This window comes from Doryrhamphus excisus, linkage group LG21 (genome assembly GCF_037039965.1).
Source record: "Doryrhamphus excisus strain RoL-2023G ecotype Guam linkage group LG21, RoL_Dexc_Guam_v1.1, whole genome shotgun sequence".
NCBI classification, from domain to species: Eukaryota; Metazoa; Chordata; class Actinopteri; order Syngnathiformes; family Syngnathidae; genus Doryrhamphus; species Doryrhamphus excisus.
Window position 1 is genome coordinate 14742546 of NC_136377.1, and position 17189 is coordinate 14759734.

The following is a 17189-nucleotide window of genomic DNA, read 5'->3' on the forward strand; positions in this document are numbered from 1 at the left end:
CAGGATTTATTCCCAGAAAATGAAATGACAATCTTGAAAATGTCAGCCATTAGCTTCCTGTTGTTGCACACAACAAATAAACTGCACTCGGTTCACAGTAACAGCTAATGTGTTTGCTCCTCACACACACAAATCAAACAAGAAGCCATCAAGCCAGCCAATGACAGAAAAACGATGCAGCCCTTATCCATCTCCATTATTTGCACCACATCCTGTGTGGCCATCTGCTGGTAAAATCAATCATTTATTATTTATTGGCATGTATTATTTAGCATGATTCATATCAGCTGCATGCTACCTTGTTGCTCTGCAAAGCTCATTAAAAGGCTAAGGTTGTAACATTAACGAGGAAAGTGCATGACTTTAGGGGGTCTTATCGCCCGTGGGGGCTCTCAGTGAACATAATCGATGAGGTACATTATTTTTTTTTTATCTCCAGCGCGGAAGTAGAAAAAAATATGTACTATGACGGAATACACTTTAAAGGCCTCCACCAATAGGAAGGGTCTATACAGATGTGCTCGACCAATAGGCGCCTAGCTCTCCCCGGGCTGCGTTGGTCTTTTCTTGTGTTTTTTCGTCCTCCATAGTGAACTGGACCCGAGCCTACTAGTCTAAAGTTCCACACGAATCAGGGTCTCTTCTTCGTGACTCAATGGCGCAGACATTTCCACGGATAGATTCGCTGCAGCAGAGGAGCTGAGAGGTTCCGAACGCTTCTGTGCTGCTTTTTTTCCTCCACATTTTTCAGGAGGGGGTGAGTCAAGTCCATTGGAACGGTTCCGATGTGTTCACGACGCTAGCTAGCCAGTATTATGTCGTCTCTCGTTCACCTGGTGGCTCGGTGCCGACGTGGTGATGATGATGTTGCTGGGCCTTCACGAGATGTTTGTGTATCACGGTGGACTTGTTGATGTGTGTGTGTTGTGTCCATGCATCAGAACCCTTTCCTCAGAGGAGAATATACAAGCCCATTTGTGAGTGTGTGTGTGTGTGTGTGTGTGTGTGTGTGTCACCCCCCCCCCCCCATGCCGAGTCAGTAGCAGAACCACAAAGCAGTTCAGGAGATAGTGCTAATGGACCTTCCCAGTCCAAACAACAAAGTTGGGAAAAAGGGGAAGTGGATCCAACCTGACAAAAGCGCCAGTCAGCACTTAGTGGGGAAGAAATGAGGAAGTGTGTGGTTCTGTTGGGTCGATAGTAACGTGAGCTGCTAGCTGGGCTCAAACTGTCAATGAGAGTGAAAACACCAGAGACGTTTAATTGGTGGCGGCGCCGTGCGTGGGTGTTGTGAACTCTGATCCGGTCCAATTCCCCGAGCATGCCGACGAGCACTGAAGCGAAGGTTCTGAAGAGCTTTTAAAGAGAACTCGGTGCACACTGGTGGTCACATGATGTGTTTCTGTTGCTCCAGGTGGACAAGATGGACTCGACCTGGCCGACGAGTGCGGCGGGGCCCACCCCGACTCACCCCTGAGTGCGCCTTCTGGACAACAGGACTTATTGAGTGTGCCTGTTGACCTTGAAAAATGAGAGTGAGCAGGTCTAACGTCCTCCTAGGCTGTGTCCTCCTTTGCTCTGCTTCCTTGCTCTACCTGGGGCTCAGCGGCCTCGACTGCCCCCAAAAAAGCCACCGCTTGCGCTGGGCAGAGCTCCATCGAGCCTCGGCCAACCACAACACGTCGCTGATGGAGCATCTCCCAGAGGACACGCCCCTCATCTTTATCGGCGGCTTCCCCCGCAGCGGCACCACCCTTATGCGGGTCATGCTGGACGCCCACAATGCCGTGCGCTGCGGCGAGGAGACCCGCGTCATCCCACGCCTCCTCACCATGCGTGCCTCCTGGAGCCGCTCGGTCAAGGAGCGCATCCGGCTGGACGAGGCCGGTGTCACCGACCAGGTTCTGGACTCGGCAGTGCGCTCCTTCCTGTTAGAGGTGACATCATCACAGGTAGAATGTCCCGGACTATCCACATCTGACATCACAGTGATGTTGTTGCAGGTGATCGTGGGTCACGGAGAACCCGCTCCTCGTCTCTGCAACAAGGATCCTTTTGCCTTGAAGTCGCTGACCTACTTGGCCCACATCTTCCCAAAGAGCAAGTTTGTCTTGATGGTACGAGACGGACGAGCCTCCATCCACTCGGTCATCTCTCGTAAGGTGAGGTCGTGTTGTCTGAGGCTCAGCCTCATGTTGCTATGGTGACATCATGATGCGTCATCCTGCGTCCACGCTGACGACACGTGTCTCTCATCCTTAGGTCACCATCTCAGGCTTTGACCTCAACAACCATCGAGATTGTCTGAGCAAGTGGAGCGGCGCGGTGGAGACCATGTTCAATCAGTGCGTGGCGGCCGGCGAGGACCGATGTCTGCCCGTGCGCTACGAGCACCTGGTCCTCCACCCCGAGCAGGAGATGAGGAAGCTGCTACACTTCCTGGAACTCCAGTGGGATCCAGCGGTCTTGCACCATGAGGAATTGATTGGCAAAGCTGGAGGCGTGTCTCTGTCCAAGTGAGTATGGACCAATTTGTGTCCGGGATCCACCTGATCCGCTAAACTAAAGCTGTGTCTCAATTGGCGCACTTCCAGACTACCACTTAGTGTTTTGAGAGAAGTACGTAAGTGCAGGGCAGGGCAGACAGTAGCTGAATATTACACTCAAAACTGTGATAATGCCGAGTGTGCAGTGCTGTACACTTAGCACCCTGAACTTATTCAATACTACACGTTTACCTACACGTTTTTTAGCAACAACAGTCATAGATTTGGGACAGCACAGCACTACACCGTCAAAATGTGTGCACTCAGGAAGTAACAAACATTCTCATTTTTCATGTTTCATTCTGACTTTTTGGAGTTTTGGTCCAATTGAATACTTCTGTCCCTGTACTTGAATAAGTATACTGTGTACACGACGCACTTAGCGCACTTAGCGAACATTTGAACACTAATGTCATCCCAAGTCTATTACTGTCACACAGACAATGACTATATTTACCCACTCCTTTTTAATGGTGAATCACAACCATTCCAGTTGGTCTCCCCTTCCACTACTTAGCGAAGATAGCGACTATTGAGTGTGCACCGCCCACTCAAGTTTGGAGTGTTTTGAGTGCCAGTGTACTTACAGTGTACTGCATTTTGATGTACTCGTCAGTGTGAATGAACTTATGTACTCAAAAGTCAAAGGGCTGTCCACACAGGAACGTTTTTCAAGTCAAAAGCAACAAATTTGATACATTTCTGCCTTTCAAGCACCTTGAAACTGTATTTTTGGAAAAATGACCTCCATAGTGAGAAGATGTCATAAGGCCGGCTTGATGTTGCCGTGTCGACAAGCAAACCGGTACTGATAAGTATAGTTTTGGTGCCACGTGGTTCTGTTTTATGCCTCATGTATTCCATCGTTTTCACCCAGTGAGCTCAACTGAAGATGAGACAATTTACTGATCTGAAACTGTGTAATAAAAATGAGTGTTCCTGTATGGACGCTGTGCAACACACACTCAGAAACAGTCCTTCTGTTGACCTTGTTGTGACCCCGGGCAGGGTGGAGCGCTCTACAGACCAGGTGGTGAAGCCGGTCAACACAGACGCCCTGGTCAAGTGGGTTGGTCACATCCCAGATGACGTGGTGGATCACATGGCTGAGATTGCCCCCATGCTGGCCCGCCTGGGCTACGACCCGCATGCCAACCCGCCTGACTACGCGAGGTCGCCATCGCTGTCCAGTCGCTCACGGGTGAGTACACGGTTCCCTTCACTGCCTCACAGGAAGTATGTCGTTCTTAGCGAGGGACTCACCCTCTTTACCTTCTCTCCTCAGACTTGGAAAGTAACAGAACCTCCTCGACCGTCTTAGAGGACAAAAAAAAACGCTTTGGGGTTTTTGTTGATGCACCTTAAAGGCAGACTTCCTGTCCAGAGCTATAAATGCCTCACCGCCATGTTTTTAATTTTTTTGTGGTCGTCAGCGTCTGGACAGAACGCCATTATGGACCAGGTGGTATCATGTGACCCCCCCTTCCTCCATTGTCACCTCACCAAGAATGTGAAAGTTGGGTTAACTTGACTTTTAAGATGTTTGACTATTTTCTTAATAAATTATTTTGGTGGTCCTCAGCAGGCGCCCTCTAGTGGTGCACACTGGTATGTCATCCTAGCATAAAGAATGTCAACTTCATTAAACTGCTGTTACGACTGCAGATCTCCAATCCATTGCTTACTGTTGATCATTCCTCTGACGTGAAGTGACCTTTCATCTCCATCAGCAGATGACGTCATCATTGTGTGGTCGAGCAGGCAGCTGGAGGTGGCACATTCTCACTGACTGGAAGGTTGTGGCGGCCTGCAGGGGGTGGGGCCTCTGTGTTGCATCCCGTCATGTACCAGAAGCACCTGGAGAACTTGGACAAAACAAAAGTGGACCTTCTGTAGGCCAGAAGTGTGGCATGCAGGCATTACCTGATGGTTGAGCGTGATGTAAACAAGCGGGTTCAGCACCGTGCTGCTCTTCGCCAGCAGCGATGGGATCAAAACGGCAGCGGGCGGCACCGCACGTCCAAATGATGAGAGCATTGCCACCATGGCGTAAGGTGTCCAGCACAGCAAGTAGGCCGTCACCATGGCAACCACCAGCAGTAGCACACGTCCCTCCCTCCTTTCAGCCGAGTATGGGCCAGTCCCAGCGACCTGCAGCTCACGCAAATGCACCGCTTATGGTGGTTACATGATCAAAGGTCAAATCAAAGGTCACACTCACCCGTGTGTCCAGCGCCCGTACGGCCACCAGGATGGAACCATAGCAGAAAATCATCAGGCCCAACGGTAGAAGAAGGCAGAACACAAACAAGCACAGCACGTAGGAGCGAGCCCAGCCCGAGCGCTCGCCCCACTGGACCGAACACGTGGCGCCGGCACCCTCTGGTCCATAGCTGCATGCAAACATGCGATGTGAAAGAAGATAACAAGACTGAGGAGGTGTGGTACCACCAACCTGCTCCAGCCCAGCAGAGGCGGCACCGTCCACACCAATGAGTAGAACCACGAAGCTGCCACAGCGAGCCGGGCCCTGCGGTATGGAGAGGAGCCAGGGCGGGTGCTGCAGCGTGCCACCCAGTACCGCTCCAAGGACAGCAGAGAAAGAGAAACAAGAGACACCATGCCTGTGGGAAATAGCATCCTGTTGCCATGACAACCAGCATATTTCCACATGATGCAAACATCAGCCTCACCAAAGAGAGCGTTGGAGAAAGCATACCAGCGGCACCCGGCCGACCCGCTCAGCAACCGTCCCCTCACACTGGCCGCCAAACTGAGCGGCGTCCCAAAGACGCAGACGAGCATGTCGCTGGTGCTGATGTTGACCAGCAGCAGATTGGATGGCGTGCGCAGCGCTGGGAAGCGTGCAAACACCACCAGCACCAAGAAGTTAGCCAGGAAGCCCAGGAACAGAAGGAGGCCCAATGCCACTGCTGCTGCTGTATGACCCGCTCGGCTCAGTGCTCCACTGGCAGGAAGTACCGCGGTGCTGCTGTTGCTGTGCTGCAGGGCGGTCTCCATGGCAACCTAGGCCTCTATCATTCCATCTCAAGACCATCTGAGGTTCTACACAGACCCACTAACACATGACACTTTCATGTGGTACAGTTTAGAGGGGCGGGGCTAATGGGACATATTTAATGAGGCTCCACCCACTACAAAGTCAGCCAACCATACACTTTGTTGGCTTGACTAGGTACACCAGCACAATCTAATTTGGTGGATTTATGTTCAAGGGTAGGTAAAGGAGTGGTCACAGAAAAAGTCAGATTGTTTTTGATAAATTTATTATTTATCCCCTCTTCCGCTTTGATGACACGAGACATATTGAGACCTCGTTAGAGAGCCAAGACATCAATAATCCATAGCGAATTACATATTCATTAGCTCAGCAAAGCCCAGTTAGAAAGAATCCCTCACGTGGTTCTGGTTCTTAAAAGCGGACTTTAAGTCAGCTGATAATGTCAAATAATAAAAGGTCAAAACAAACTGTAGACCGTCACTATTTTACTCTTCTACAAACCTCTGAAGCTTTGCCTCACTTCAGTCTTGACATAGTTGCCGCGGCGACCCCGGAGCATCTGGTCAGCGTCTTATGCGTCCTCATTGTCACTTCCTTCCAGGCTGCTGTCAGTGGAGCCCGCCTCGTCGTTCTTGCCAGGATGCTGTGATGCCTGTGCTTCTGTTTCTGCTTCCCTTGAGGGCTCCTTGCTGCTGGACGCTGCTGTGGTGCCCTCTGCTGGCTGCTTAGAGGCAGTCTGTGGACCCTCCAGGAAAGACGACCACCCCTTCAGCCGCTCCTCACGCTCGCGGGTCGTCTCCTCCACCTGCAAACACAAGCACACCAAGTATGACATCAGCACTGACATGCGTGTCGCAACATCATCCATCAGTGTGATCACGCAGGCGCTGATGTTTCACCCAGTTCAAAGGTCACGTGCACACCTGATAGTCAGTGGCTCCGTCCCAAAGTTGCGCTGACAGTTGGCGTCCTCCAAACCAGCGTCCGTTGAAGGACTGGATGCAGGCATCCGCTGGCTCCTGCTCCTTGAAAGCCACCGAGGCCACGCCGTCAGGATGCCTCTGCCGCACAAACACACACACAGCTTCCTTAGCGGCTACATCCAATCAGAACAGAACAGCCTGGTGTCACCGTGGACCACTCACATCAAAGAGAATGACCTTCTTGACCTCGCCAAACTTCTCACATTCCGATCGCAGATCGTCACGGTACTCGTTCAGAACCAGCGGATCCTCCTGCATGGATCACAAACATACATACATACGTCAGGCGACAAAGCCAGGTTAGTGGGTTAGCGAGCCATGTTCAATTGAATGTTCAGCCAAGGTAGCACTTGGTAACCATGGTAACTTAGGCTAAACCCATTATTCTGTCAGAGGTCCTTCCTCTGTTGTGTTGCTTTTTATCAGTCATAACCTTTTGGGAAATCCTCATGGCGCCCCATAATAATTACGTACAATTGTTTTGGGATTGCTTCACTTTTCATGGGGAAGTAGAATAATATGACGTCACACTCCCGCTTCCATGTGAATGCACCGACAACCGGACTTCACAAAGTAAGTTGATCACCATCGTCGCAAGACCAATTGAAGTCTGGTTGTGGATTTTGTCAAGTTGCATCTGGGTTGGTTGAGCCATTTTCGCCGTATACCCCCCAAGTGTGTGTGTGCGCGCGTGTGTGTGTGTGTGCGCATGCCTGCGTGTATGTACCTCAAAGTCACTGGGATGAAACATGTTCCTGATGATGACCACCTTCTCATGTCTCTTCCTGGCGTCCCCTTGCTTCTCAGGTCTCCAGTCCAACTGTCTGTGCATATGTACACACAAACGTCAGGTGCACTTGCGGTCACACACATCCAGTCACACGCGGCGCGTACTTTTGTTGCTGCTGCAGCTTCTTGCGATACTCTTTGTTCTTTTTCTTCTTCTTGCTGGCGTCATATTGTCCTTTCAGCTCAAAGCGTGCCGCTTCCACGTGGAGTCTGTAACCTCTGACCTCTGATTCGTCAATTAGACGCATGGCCAATTCCACAGACTCCCTCTAAAACAATAAATACTTCATGTTAGTAGCTTTCTATGTAAATACAGGCTCAGGCAAAATGATCTGACACATTTGTCGGTTAAATAAAAGGCAAATAAAGTTATTATTTTCGAAAAGTACATATGCCATTTTGCTTTGTTTCTTTATAATGCCATTGTTTTTCGTTTCTTTTTCAGTTACTGCCATGAATTGGACAAGTGAGCACCGCGCTTTCATTGTGGAAACGTTAATCAAAACAAACAAGTCTGTAACTGCAACACAACGAGCCTTCGTTGGCACTTCAATCTTGGTAGACATGATGCCGTACCACCATCTTGTTAGCTACTGGACCTGCATTGAAACCGGGCTGACCTCGAACTGATTTAATTTTTAAAACATAATGAAACAGAATGGCATTATATGTACTTTTCAAAAATAAAAACACTTTTTTGTTTCTTTACTTTATTTAACCTACAAATGTGTCAGATCATTTTGCCTGACCCTGTACATTGTTCGTCTTTAAAGTTGTACACGCACTCAACAAGAAAATATATCAAGTCAATAAGCATTATTACAATATTACATTATTATACGTCAGTCTCCCATTGATTAATATCAGCAAAAAACAAACAATATTGCATCTAAATTCTCCAAAATGATTATTAATATCAGTTTTCTAGCCCGTTTAGAAAGGAGTAGGAGTGATGTCAGATGTGTGGCAGTCTGAAAAAGACTTGCACTAGCTTCCCATGGCGGCACAGAACTGGGAAAGTTTAATACGACAAATATGTAATAAGAATAAGAAGGATTTTCGCAACACCACGGCTTCCTGAAACATCCACCACTGTTTGACACATTTGCAAAGCATGAGAAACTTTCACGGGATGGCAAAAAGTTATTGCCTGAACAAGAAAAGAACCCGTCCCTGTTGGTGGTGAGAAACGTTAGCTTCACTGAGCATGTTGAGCATCGCTATATTATGCCTGTTGTCGATCAAATAAAGTCAAATACTTATTGTTTCTGACTATTATTCTCTGTTTGAGTAATATCACTTGACCAAGCCTCTTCTAACATTCCAGATTACTAAACAGGCAGTACATAGACACACTGACCTCTAATTGAGTCGTATTTAAACGTATATTCTCCTTGCAGAACTGACCTTGAGGTAGCAGCAGAGTCCGTCTCCCTTCAGGTTGCCTTCTTTGTCCTTGTACAGTTTGACCTTGAACTCCTCCGTAATGGGGTCCCGCATCACAATGCCACACTTGGACATGAGTTCCACAAACTCCTCAGTGCTGGTGTCAGGGGGGAGGCCTAGCGAGGACAGTAACCAATGAGACGAAGCCCCGAAAGGCAACAAGCGGAGATGTGTGAGCTACTAACCTGACACATATACGTTTGTGTTCTTGTTGTCCTCTATATCAAACCATCCTGGAACACAACAGTGGCACAATTAAGGATGGCTGCTTTCAACACAACTTTAACCACTAATGTCAACATCCCTACCTGGATCAGCTTTCCTCTTTTCTGCTTTCTGTTTGCCATCTTTAGCTGGACTCTCATGGTGGCCTGGGATTAGGTCTCCTCCTCCTCCTGGTTTCTCCTGAGCTGGAGGCTGGCTCTCTGTTGCCGTGGCGACAGGCTGAGCACTGCTGGCATCTGGGTCACCCTCATGAGTAAAGCCATAATTGGCCTGGTAGGCTGCCATAAAGTCCTCTGTAATCTGAACATCAGTTCTCTTTCACACAGTGGTCCAGTTTACACCAAAAGAGAACCACAAGATCAACATAACGGTCATACTTTGGGGAACCAGGCCTTCTTCTCATGGTCCCAGTCATACACAGTGCCATCGTTTGGGTCAGTATAGGTGTACGGGTCGGAACCATCATTGTTTCTTCGGCTGTAGAGTTGCTGCATTCTCAGCTGCTCCTCAAATTCTTTATTGGCTTCACTGCTCATCTGCATCATCATCATGGTTATCAACAATAACAATTATCAACAGTCAATGGATGTGTAGTTGTAGAAGAGCACACCACAGAGTCTTGCGAATATAAGACCTTCATTACAATGGCAAATTATATCTTCGACTATCTTAAAGGCAGTAGGTTTAAATGCAGTACTAGACAGGACAAGTGGTGTGAATAAACAGCTATCTATTTCTGACCAGATGCATGGTGGCTATTTTTAAACAGTGTTGTGCTGCGAGTGCTATGTTAGCATTCAGGATAAGCGATCTTAAGTTACCTTTCTGCGGAGTTAAAAGCACAAATCAAAAGAAAATGCGCAGGAGTCGGCGTACAGAGCTAGCTAGCGACCATGCTCTCAGAGAAAGTGCGTTATAATTTGTAGCGAGGAAGGCAATTACAGTGTGCTAACGTTTCGCCACTACGATTTAATTCGCGGTGACGCTTGAATGAAGTACTTCCGGTGTTAGATACCAACTACGCATGCGTGTTTGATTTGGCGAAGCACTCGATTCTGTTTTGCTACCTCTCGCTCAGTACATGGCAAAAAGTTACCATTTCGCCCGCTTTTCTTACCCAGGTAACTAAATCGACCGTGTCCACAGAAGCAAAACAAACTCTATCGGCAGCTAACTGTTACTGCAGCTAGCTACTAGCTGCCCCTTGGTTTGAAAAGCATTTATTTGAGTTGGTCATGGCGGAGGGCAGCGGAGGCATTAATCACGCAAGCCTGCCTCCGGGGGACCCTCAACTCATCGCGATGATTGTGGAACACCTAAAGAACCGGGGCCTTTTCGACGAGTTCCGCAGGGACTGTTTGGCAGACGTTGACACGAAGGTATCCGGCTAATGCTAACATGGCAGCTAACAAAGTTACTTGAAGAAAATGGATGTAGTTTATCACTTTCGTAAATGTACTTAATGTGTATGCTGTGCCGAATGTAAAATTGCAATTACACCTTTTAGCTGATATATTTTAATATTTAGCTCACGTTTCTTATATTTAAATCAATCACATTTGTGAGGGTATACTCTACTATATACTATACTTGTGGCTGACATCCCACCTGAGATGCTTTCCACAAGGCACAGTGGAGGGGGTCGCAGTCATATCCTGGGGTGCTTTTTCCACCAATGGAACAATGGAGCTTTGGGTTGCGCAGGGGCGTCAAACGGCAACTGGTTTGTGGAAATCTAGCAGGGGGGCAACCCTTTTTTTCAACTGGTCTTAAAATTTTGAGCAGGAGTGCATACATAAAAAAATTATAATTTGCTTGATTGTGCTGATAAATGTGTTATTGCTTCCAGCCTGCTTACCAGAACCTTCGCCAGAAAGTGGACAACTTTGTCACATCCCACCTGAGCACTCAGGACTGGAACCCGTCCATCAACAAGAACCAGATGAGGAATGGATTGAGACAAAGCGTTGTTCAGTAAGAATCCCCTTCCCTACTTTTCTCATCTCCATGGGTTATTGTAGCGAGCATATGTGGTTTGTTTCATGACTATGTGCTGTTTCAGATCTGGCATGTTGGAGTCCGGAGTGGACAGGATCATCACACAGGTCGTGGACCCAAAGATGAACCACACCTTCCGACCGCACATCGAGACGGCCATCCACGACTTTCTGTCAGGAGAGAAGAAGGAGGACAGCAACTCTGGCCCTCCTGAGCAGACAGAGCTATGTGAAGCCCAGTCTGCTGCTGCTGGCCCCAGGACCCCTTAAGAACTGTCACAAAGCGGAGGTCAGGTCAAATGTTGATTTGATGATTGACTGATGCCTTCACAGCTGCACTGGCCCTTTTAAGAGGCGGAACACAGGAGCATCATGATGGTGTTTGTGTAGGAGCTACAGCAGACATGTTTGATGCTGCTCAGAACTTTTCTTATTGACCCCTTCCTGCCCAGCGTGAGGTCACATGACCATCTGCAAACATGTTTACATGTCATGTTAGGCCTTGTCAACAGGAACAGGCTGCTGCGGTAGGCTTTTGTCCTTAAAAAGTAAGCTTTCGGGAAACTCTGGCTTCAGCGTTGGTGTTTAAATAGCATTTTTTTTATAGATCCATGTTCATGTTGACATGGCCTGAGTGTGTGTGTGTGTGTGTGTGTGTGTATGTGACAATGTTTAACTTTATTAAAAACAACTTTGACATGACGCTCCCCTTCAATTTTAATGATGCTCATTATCCCGATGTGGTAAAATGTGACCAAACAGAGAGCTTACATTCATCGCTGATGTTTGGTTCACTCTGCTTGTGTAACTTAATCCCCTGAGTGTGTGTATCACAGTCAAGAAAAACAGTGTAAAGGTTGCATTTCTATTTAATGACACTTTTTTCCTCTTTAAACTTGAGCAACTGTATGTTCTAGAGGAGAAGTCACTTGAGTCATGTTCCCAGCAGTAAAAAAAAACATCTGCGGCTTAGAAGAACATTACTGTTGAATGAATGTGTCTTCTTCCAATCAGCTGCAGCCTCCATGTTGTAAACATGACAACTTGTGTGTGTGTTTAGGAGGTGAAGGGTCACTGTGTGGGTGGATTTTGGCGAGCTGAGGGAGTGAGTCCTAAAAATGTCCAAACAAGCTTCTGAACACGCGTGATCGCATGCACACGGCATCGTAAGATAGTTAATGTTTTGGTTGGCTCACAGGCCGACATTGATGTGACTGGATGTCAGGGGTCATGGCGGTCAAAGTCAAAACAATGCTTTGAAGCAAAGACGACGAACGTTGACCCCCAAGGACAAACAATAACAATACAACGCAGATAACACATTGAAAAACACTCTTTGTCGCCTCAATCATGACTTTAAAGTACCCAGGACAGTAAAACACAAGTGAAAGGTATAGGCTCCATAGTAGTGTTCATGGTGGCTAATGCAGTGCTAATTCCCAACTGCTAATGTAGTATCTGTTGTAGCTATCACTGCAAGTAAAACATATACTCCTCACACCACAATATTAGTGAATGTTACTGTTGTGAATATGTCACCTTCCGTCCGTGCGTCCATTGTTGTATTTGCACCTTGTTGCCACTGCAAGTGTTCTCGACGTGAATTGCTCACCCTGCTAGCTTGTTTTGCAGTCAATCTGTGGATTTCAGTAAGTCAATCTACATTGTTTCTCTAGATTTATTCTAGGAATAACAGTATGCGGTTTCATTCCAGGGCTAAATGAGGAGCGATCGCTGTTCACTAATCTTTTATTTTGCAGTGTCACTTTCTGACATACTTGTGGCCAATATTCTGGGTGTGTTCTTTCATAGCTATCACAAAACAACAATTACTTTGTTATTGTTGTGAATATGTCACTTTCTTGGCTGCATATGTTTGAATCTGGCCCCCGGAAAATAGTCTGGCGGTGACGTCACAGCCAAGATGGCGTCGGTTCGACCAACTCGCTGGAGAGCCACCACTTCATTTCACTCCCATTTCATGATTGTTTATGACAGTCGTACGACTAAAGATGTTTTATTACTTGAGTACTTTCATTTTGTTATTGTTTTTTCGAACATCTTTTGGTGTCACGAGCATTTTAAATGTCCTCTCAGTGACCTCAACGTTACGGTCTCCTCCCTAGTATCGACACTTCAACCTAGAACACTCAGTGGCCTGTACTAGGTCATGTGCTGAAGTTGTTCTTCACTCGGGATGACTTTATATGATCCGCTTCCTGTAGATTTCAGTGCGAAAACGCATCGGAATTCGTGTTCCAAAACTCTTCATAGCCGGAGTCTCGCGTCGGCCACCACGCGCACAGGGGGCTGCTCTGTGATTGGCTGTCGTGAACGCGCACGGCCTCCGGGAGGCTGTATAAAAACCGAGCGCGACTTGCGCCTCACAAGCCACACTCTTGGCCAGGCAAACATGAACACGCATGCGCCGCTCGTGCTCCTTCTTCTTTGGCTTTCAGCGTGCGGGCACTCGCGCTGTTCGGACCCGCGCAACCTCACCGATAAACACGTGACTCAAGCTAAGCGTCGCCTCTCTCTGCAGAGCACAGGTGGGTAGTCTACGCGGTCGCTGCTCGAGTCCTCTCACCGAGGGTAAACGTGACGTCACGTCACGTCACTGCGGTAGTGGCAGCTGACCGTTCGATGACTCCCCGCTCTCTCACACCAGCTGATATCCAGAGCTGCCTGCTGAGTTCAGAGGACGTCGGCTGTGGGACGTTTCAGTGTTTCAACAACAACTCGTGCGAGATCCACGGCCTGCATCACATCTGTGTCACGCTGCTGCACCACGCAGGCCACTACGACTCACAGGTGGGGCAAAGGTCATGACTTTTAAACCTAGACTAGGTCCTTGACTACACATGACTACAACACAATCTGCCACCTGTGTCGTCACTCAACTAGCAGTAGTTGTGACTAAGGACATCCATTTAGAGTAGTTATTGAAGAACTAATGAGTAGTGGTTACGCTCAGGTACTGTAGGCTGATTCCTCGTTAACTAGTGTCATTTTGTGTACCTTACTGTAAAGTGTCACCTGGACCTTCATTCACTGGTGTCGCCGCTCACCTGTGTTGCGCAGGGCAAGTCGTCTGTGAAAGAGGCGCTGCGTTGTTTGGCGCTGGGCCTCCGTCAGCGTTTCAGCTGTGTCAGTAGGCGCTGTGCGGCCGTGAAGGATCTGGTCTTCTCTCTCCAGAGGGAATGTTTCTCCAAACATCAGCTTTGTCTCGCTGTGCGGGACCACATGGACACCGTGGGGAGCCTGGTCAACTTCCACCTGCTCTTCCCGCCAGGGTGCGTTGACGTGTGAGGTTGTGATTTCTATTGGTTCTGGTGTTCATGTGATCCTTTTTGCTATCAGGCCCTACGCCGAGCTGATGAACTTCCTGTTGAAGTGCGGCGATGAGGTCCGGTTTTGGGTGGGCCAACGCCTGCAGGGACAGTGTGAGCATCACTGGGGGGCGCTGTGTGGCAGCCTCAGCACCACCTGTCCTGACGGCCCACCCATCAGCGGCCCCTCCAGCACACCAAGACCACAAACCAGAGAGACCAACTTGGCAGACGGAGCTGAGCCCAACCGGCCTGACAACGTGACGTGGTCTGGACTTAACTCCACAGAGAACCACTAACCTCTTTTTGTTTCACGCTTTCTTTTGGACTGAGAACCAAGCCAGATATCTACCTCACCGCCAACGACCAGCAGGGGGCGCCAACACACTCTATGCTACTTTATTTTGTATTTATAAAGCCCGTACTCGTTTCCTTCAAAGAGCATCTGACTTTACACAAATCTATTTTTCATCGTATACTCCAACACTTTCAAGTCAAATGTGACATGTTTATATTTAAATAAAAGTGGAACTAAATGACAATGACGTCAGTGTGTAGCGTACACTGCCACCTTCTGGCGGAGGAGTAGTGCTGCACATTCTATTTGAAAACGTACATCCACCTTTGAAATATTTGCTACTGCTTAGGACAGACAATCGGGTGCTATATTTACACTTGCAGGAAAGTCCAGGATTCCACTCACTGTGTCATTATTGTTCCTTCGGGGGCGGGGGTCTAAATGAAGGGGAAGAGGCGCTTCTTGAGGATGTATAGCACGGTGGCGAGGAACAGCGCTAGCGCCAAGAAGATAAGCAGCTTGTCTGTCAGCTCTCGTCTGTTGTACTTGAGAATCAACTTCCTGCCAAGATGGATGGTTCCCGTCATGTTCTTAAACTCCTCGTTCGTCTCCTGCACCGTGCGGGAGGAGGTGGCTGAGAAGTGAGAGAGGAGTGCGTGTGACGTAGACATGAAGGAAACATAAGGTGTCCTGCGCCTCCTCACCCAGCGTGCTGATGCTGTCCTCACTCTGCTTGACCTGCTCCGCCATCATCCTGCTGATGGACATCAGGCTCTCTGTGATGTTGCTGCTATTCTCCACCAGACTTTCTTTAGTCACCTTCCTGAGGACACCACACTTACAGCAGCAGGTCAAAGGTCACAAAAGCCCCGCCCTGTAGTGAAGACAAACCTTGCTCTGACGCTCTGACCTCCTTCACGCAGCAGCTCGTCCTTCTCCATTTTGTCCATGGACATGACATACGCCACGTTGGCCTTCCTCCACGCCGTCTGGTTACTGCAACACAAAATGTCAGCATACGAACACAACATGTTGGAAGATGACACAAAGTTTAACCTGAGCATTTGTCTTCGCTGGCTCTCTGCCTCTGCTTGGATGGACATCCTGTCTGACTCTTTGTCTTGCTCTCTGGCCATCTGCTCCAAATCCTGCAAGCACACAATCAGACGGTAACAACAACAAAGCAGGCGTCAGGCATGCACTCACCTGAATTCTGCGTCTGAGTTGGTTGAATTTGTCTTTGACGTGATAGTTGAGCTGCATGAGAGCACTCTGAGGTCCAGAACATTCTCTGATGTCCTGCACAAAACACACACACACACACACACACACACTTTGTTTTGGCTGCAGACATGTAATCAAGACAACAAAGAAAAAATGTCATCTCATATAATATCAACATGCACTAGTTTATTGTGATATATATGGGCTTTGACTGAGGACCATTACATCCATCCATCTTCTATGCCGCTTATCCTCACTGGGATATATGCTGGAGCCTATGCCAGCTGACTTCAGGCAAGAAGTGGCGTACACCCTGGACTGGTGGCCAGCCAATCACAGGGCACATATAGACAAACAACCATTGAGCTCACAATCACACCTATGGACCATTTAGAGTCGCCTAACATGCATGTTTTTGGAATGTGGGGGCAACCCACGCACGGGGAGAACATGCAAACTCCACACAGAGTTGCCCGACAGGGATTCGAACACAGGAAGCAAACAAAACATTTTTCAAATTTCCTGACTGTGTGGCCATCACGCAGCCCATCACGAAATGTCTTGAGCGATCATTTTCCTAATAGCGACTATTTTCACTCGAAGCAAAGTTTTTTATTTGGCCTCAAAACCAAAAGTGGATTTAAGAACAAAGAAATTGTATGTATTACCTGAATGGCAGCTTTAATTTCTAGGTCATACTTGATCATTTCTTGAGCACAAATTCGAACATGAACGTCAGCCGAAGTCGCCATCTTTGTTTTCATACGGAAGCCTCGACGGACAGAATAGTTATGAAACGAACATATTGATACTTAGACACTGTAGTCAATTCATGTATATAATTAACACACAGTGCAATGTAAGTAACTGACTGTGATCTTGTTTAAAGGATGCGCGTTGGGTGGGCAATAATTTTTGTGTGTAATGCGGAAGCACAGCGGCAACTTCTCAGTCAGTCCGTGAAACTAGGAACACGAGACAAATATACTTGAAACACCATTCACTTCCGTTTTGGTTTGTCCGCCATGATGGTAAGCTGAATCCAGAACTACTGATTTGTAAACATGCCCTGTCCTCGGTACACTGTTTAGTTATTAATTTCTCTAATAGACCAGATTCCCAAAAGACCAGATTTGTCGTTTTTTTTACATTCCCCCAAATCACAGATGTTGTAGGTTTATAATTATGGTTGTTGCAAGCCTTTTTTGTGTATTTGATTGAAAACGATGCAACAATGTTTGAATTAGTTGTCTTTCTAATTTTTAAAAAGAGTTTTATTCGTTATTGTTTAAAACACCATTCTCACACATTTCATATGAGCGTGTCCTCT

General features: G+C 47.8%; 5 protein-coding genes across 6 annotated transcripts; 2 read left to right on the plus strand and 3 right to left on the minus strand.

Annotated features, from left to right (window-relative positions):
* Positions 1–531: 531 nt before the first annotated feature.
* Positions 532–4228, plus strand: tpst1l (tyrosylprotein sulfotransferase 1, like). The gene is made up of 6 exons (XM_058087966.2): positions 532–757; positions 1415–1937; positions 2004–2162; positions 2263–2516; positions 3555–3747; positions 3832–4228. The coding sequence occupies exons 2-6, from the start codon at positions 1530–1532 to the stop codon at positions 3865–3867; spliced, it is 1050 nt and encodes a 349-aa protein (XP_057943949.1). The 5' UTR covers positions 532–757; positions 1415–1529; the 3' UTR covers positions 3868–4228.
* Positions 2978–5588, minus strand: LOC131138275 (pinopsin-like). The gene is made up of 5 exons (XM_058087073.2): positions 5240–5588; positions 5002–5170; positions 4768–4939; positions 4470–4697; positions 2978–4411 (listed from the first exon to the last, which is right to left on the minus strand). Exons 1-5 carry the CDS (start codon positions 5565–5567, stop codon positions 4289–4291), a joined length of 1020 nt encoding a protein of 339 aa, XP_057943056.2. The 5' UTR covers positions 5568–5588; the 3' UTR covers positions 2978–4288.
* A 236-nt stretch (positions 5589–5824) lies between these two features.
* Positions 5825–10015, minus strand: htatsf1 (HIV-1 Tat specific factor 1). 2 transcript variants are annotated; one of them, XM_058087840.2, is made up of 10 exons: positions 9833–10015; positions 9389–9547; positions 9095–9311; positions 8972–9019; positions 8748–8902; positions 7446–7609; positions 7279–7375; positions 6714–6803; positions 6492–6629; positions 5825–6373 (listed from the first exon to the last, which is right to left on the minus strand). In XM_058087840.2, exons 2-10 carry the CDS (start codon positions 9545–9547, stop codon positions 6140–6142), a joined length of 1302 nt encoding a protein of 433 aa, XP_057943823.2. In that variant the 5' UTR covers positions 9833–10015; the 3' UTR covers positions 5825–6139. The 2 variants fall into 2 exon arrangements, with proteins under 2 accessions (XP_057943823.2, XP_057943821.2); XM_058087838.2 differs by lacking the exon at positions 9833–10015 and having other exon boundaries at positions 9389–9553.
* A 9-nt stretch (positions 10016–10024) lies between these two features.
* Positions 10025–14879, plus strand: bod1 (biorientation of chromosomes in cell division 1). The gene is made up of 7 exons (XM_078787954.1): positions 10025–10390; positions 10861–10985; positions 11074–11277; positions 13283–13557; positions 13677–13819; positions 14090–14301; positions 14369–14879. Exons 1-7 carry the CDS (start codon positions 10247–10249, stop codon positions 14634–14636), a joined length of 1371 nt encoding a protein of 456 aa, XP_078644080.1. The 5' UTR covers positions 10025–10246; the 3' UTR covers positions 14637–14879.
* bnip1b (BCL2 interacting protein 1b) lies at positions 13949–16868 on the minus strand. Its single transcript, XM_058087841.2, has 7 exons — positions 16732–16868; positions 16528–16631; positions 15842–15934; positions 15692–15783; positions 15527–15631; positions 15340–15458; positions 13949–15269 (listed from the first exon to the last, which is right to left on the minus strand). Exons 2-7 carry the CDS (start codon positions 16621–16623, stop codon positions 15073–15075), a joined length of 702 nt encoding a protein of 233 aa, XP_057943824.1. The 5' UTR covers positions 16624–16631; positions 16732–16868; the 3' UTR covers positions 13949–15072.
* Positions 16869–17189: the final 321 nt, after the last annotated feature.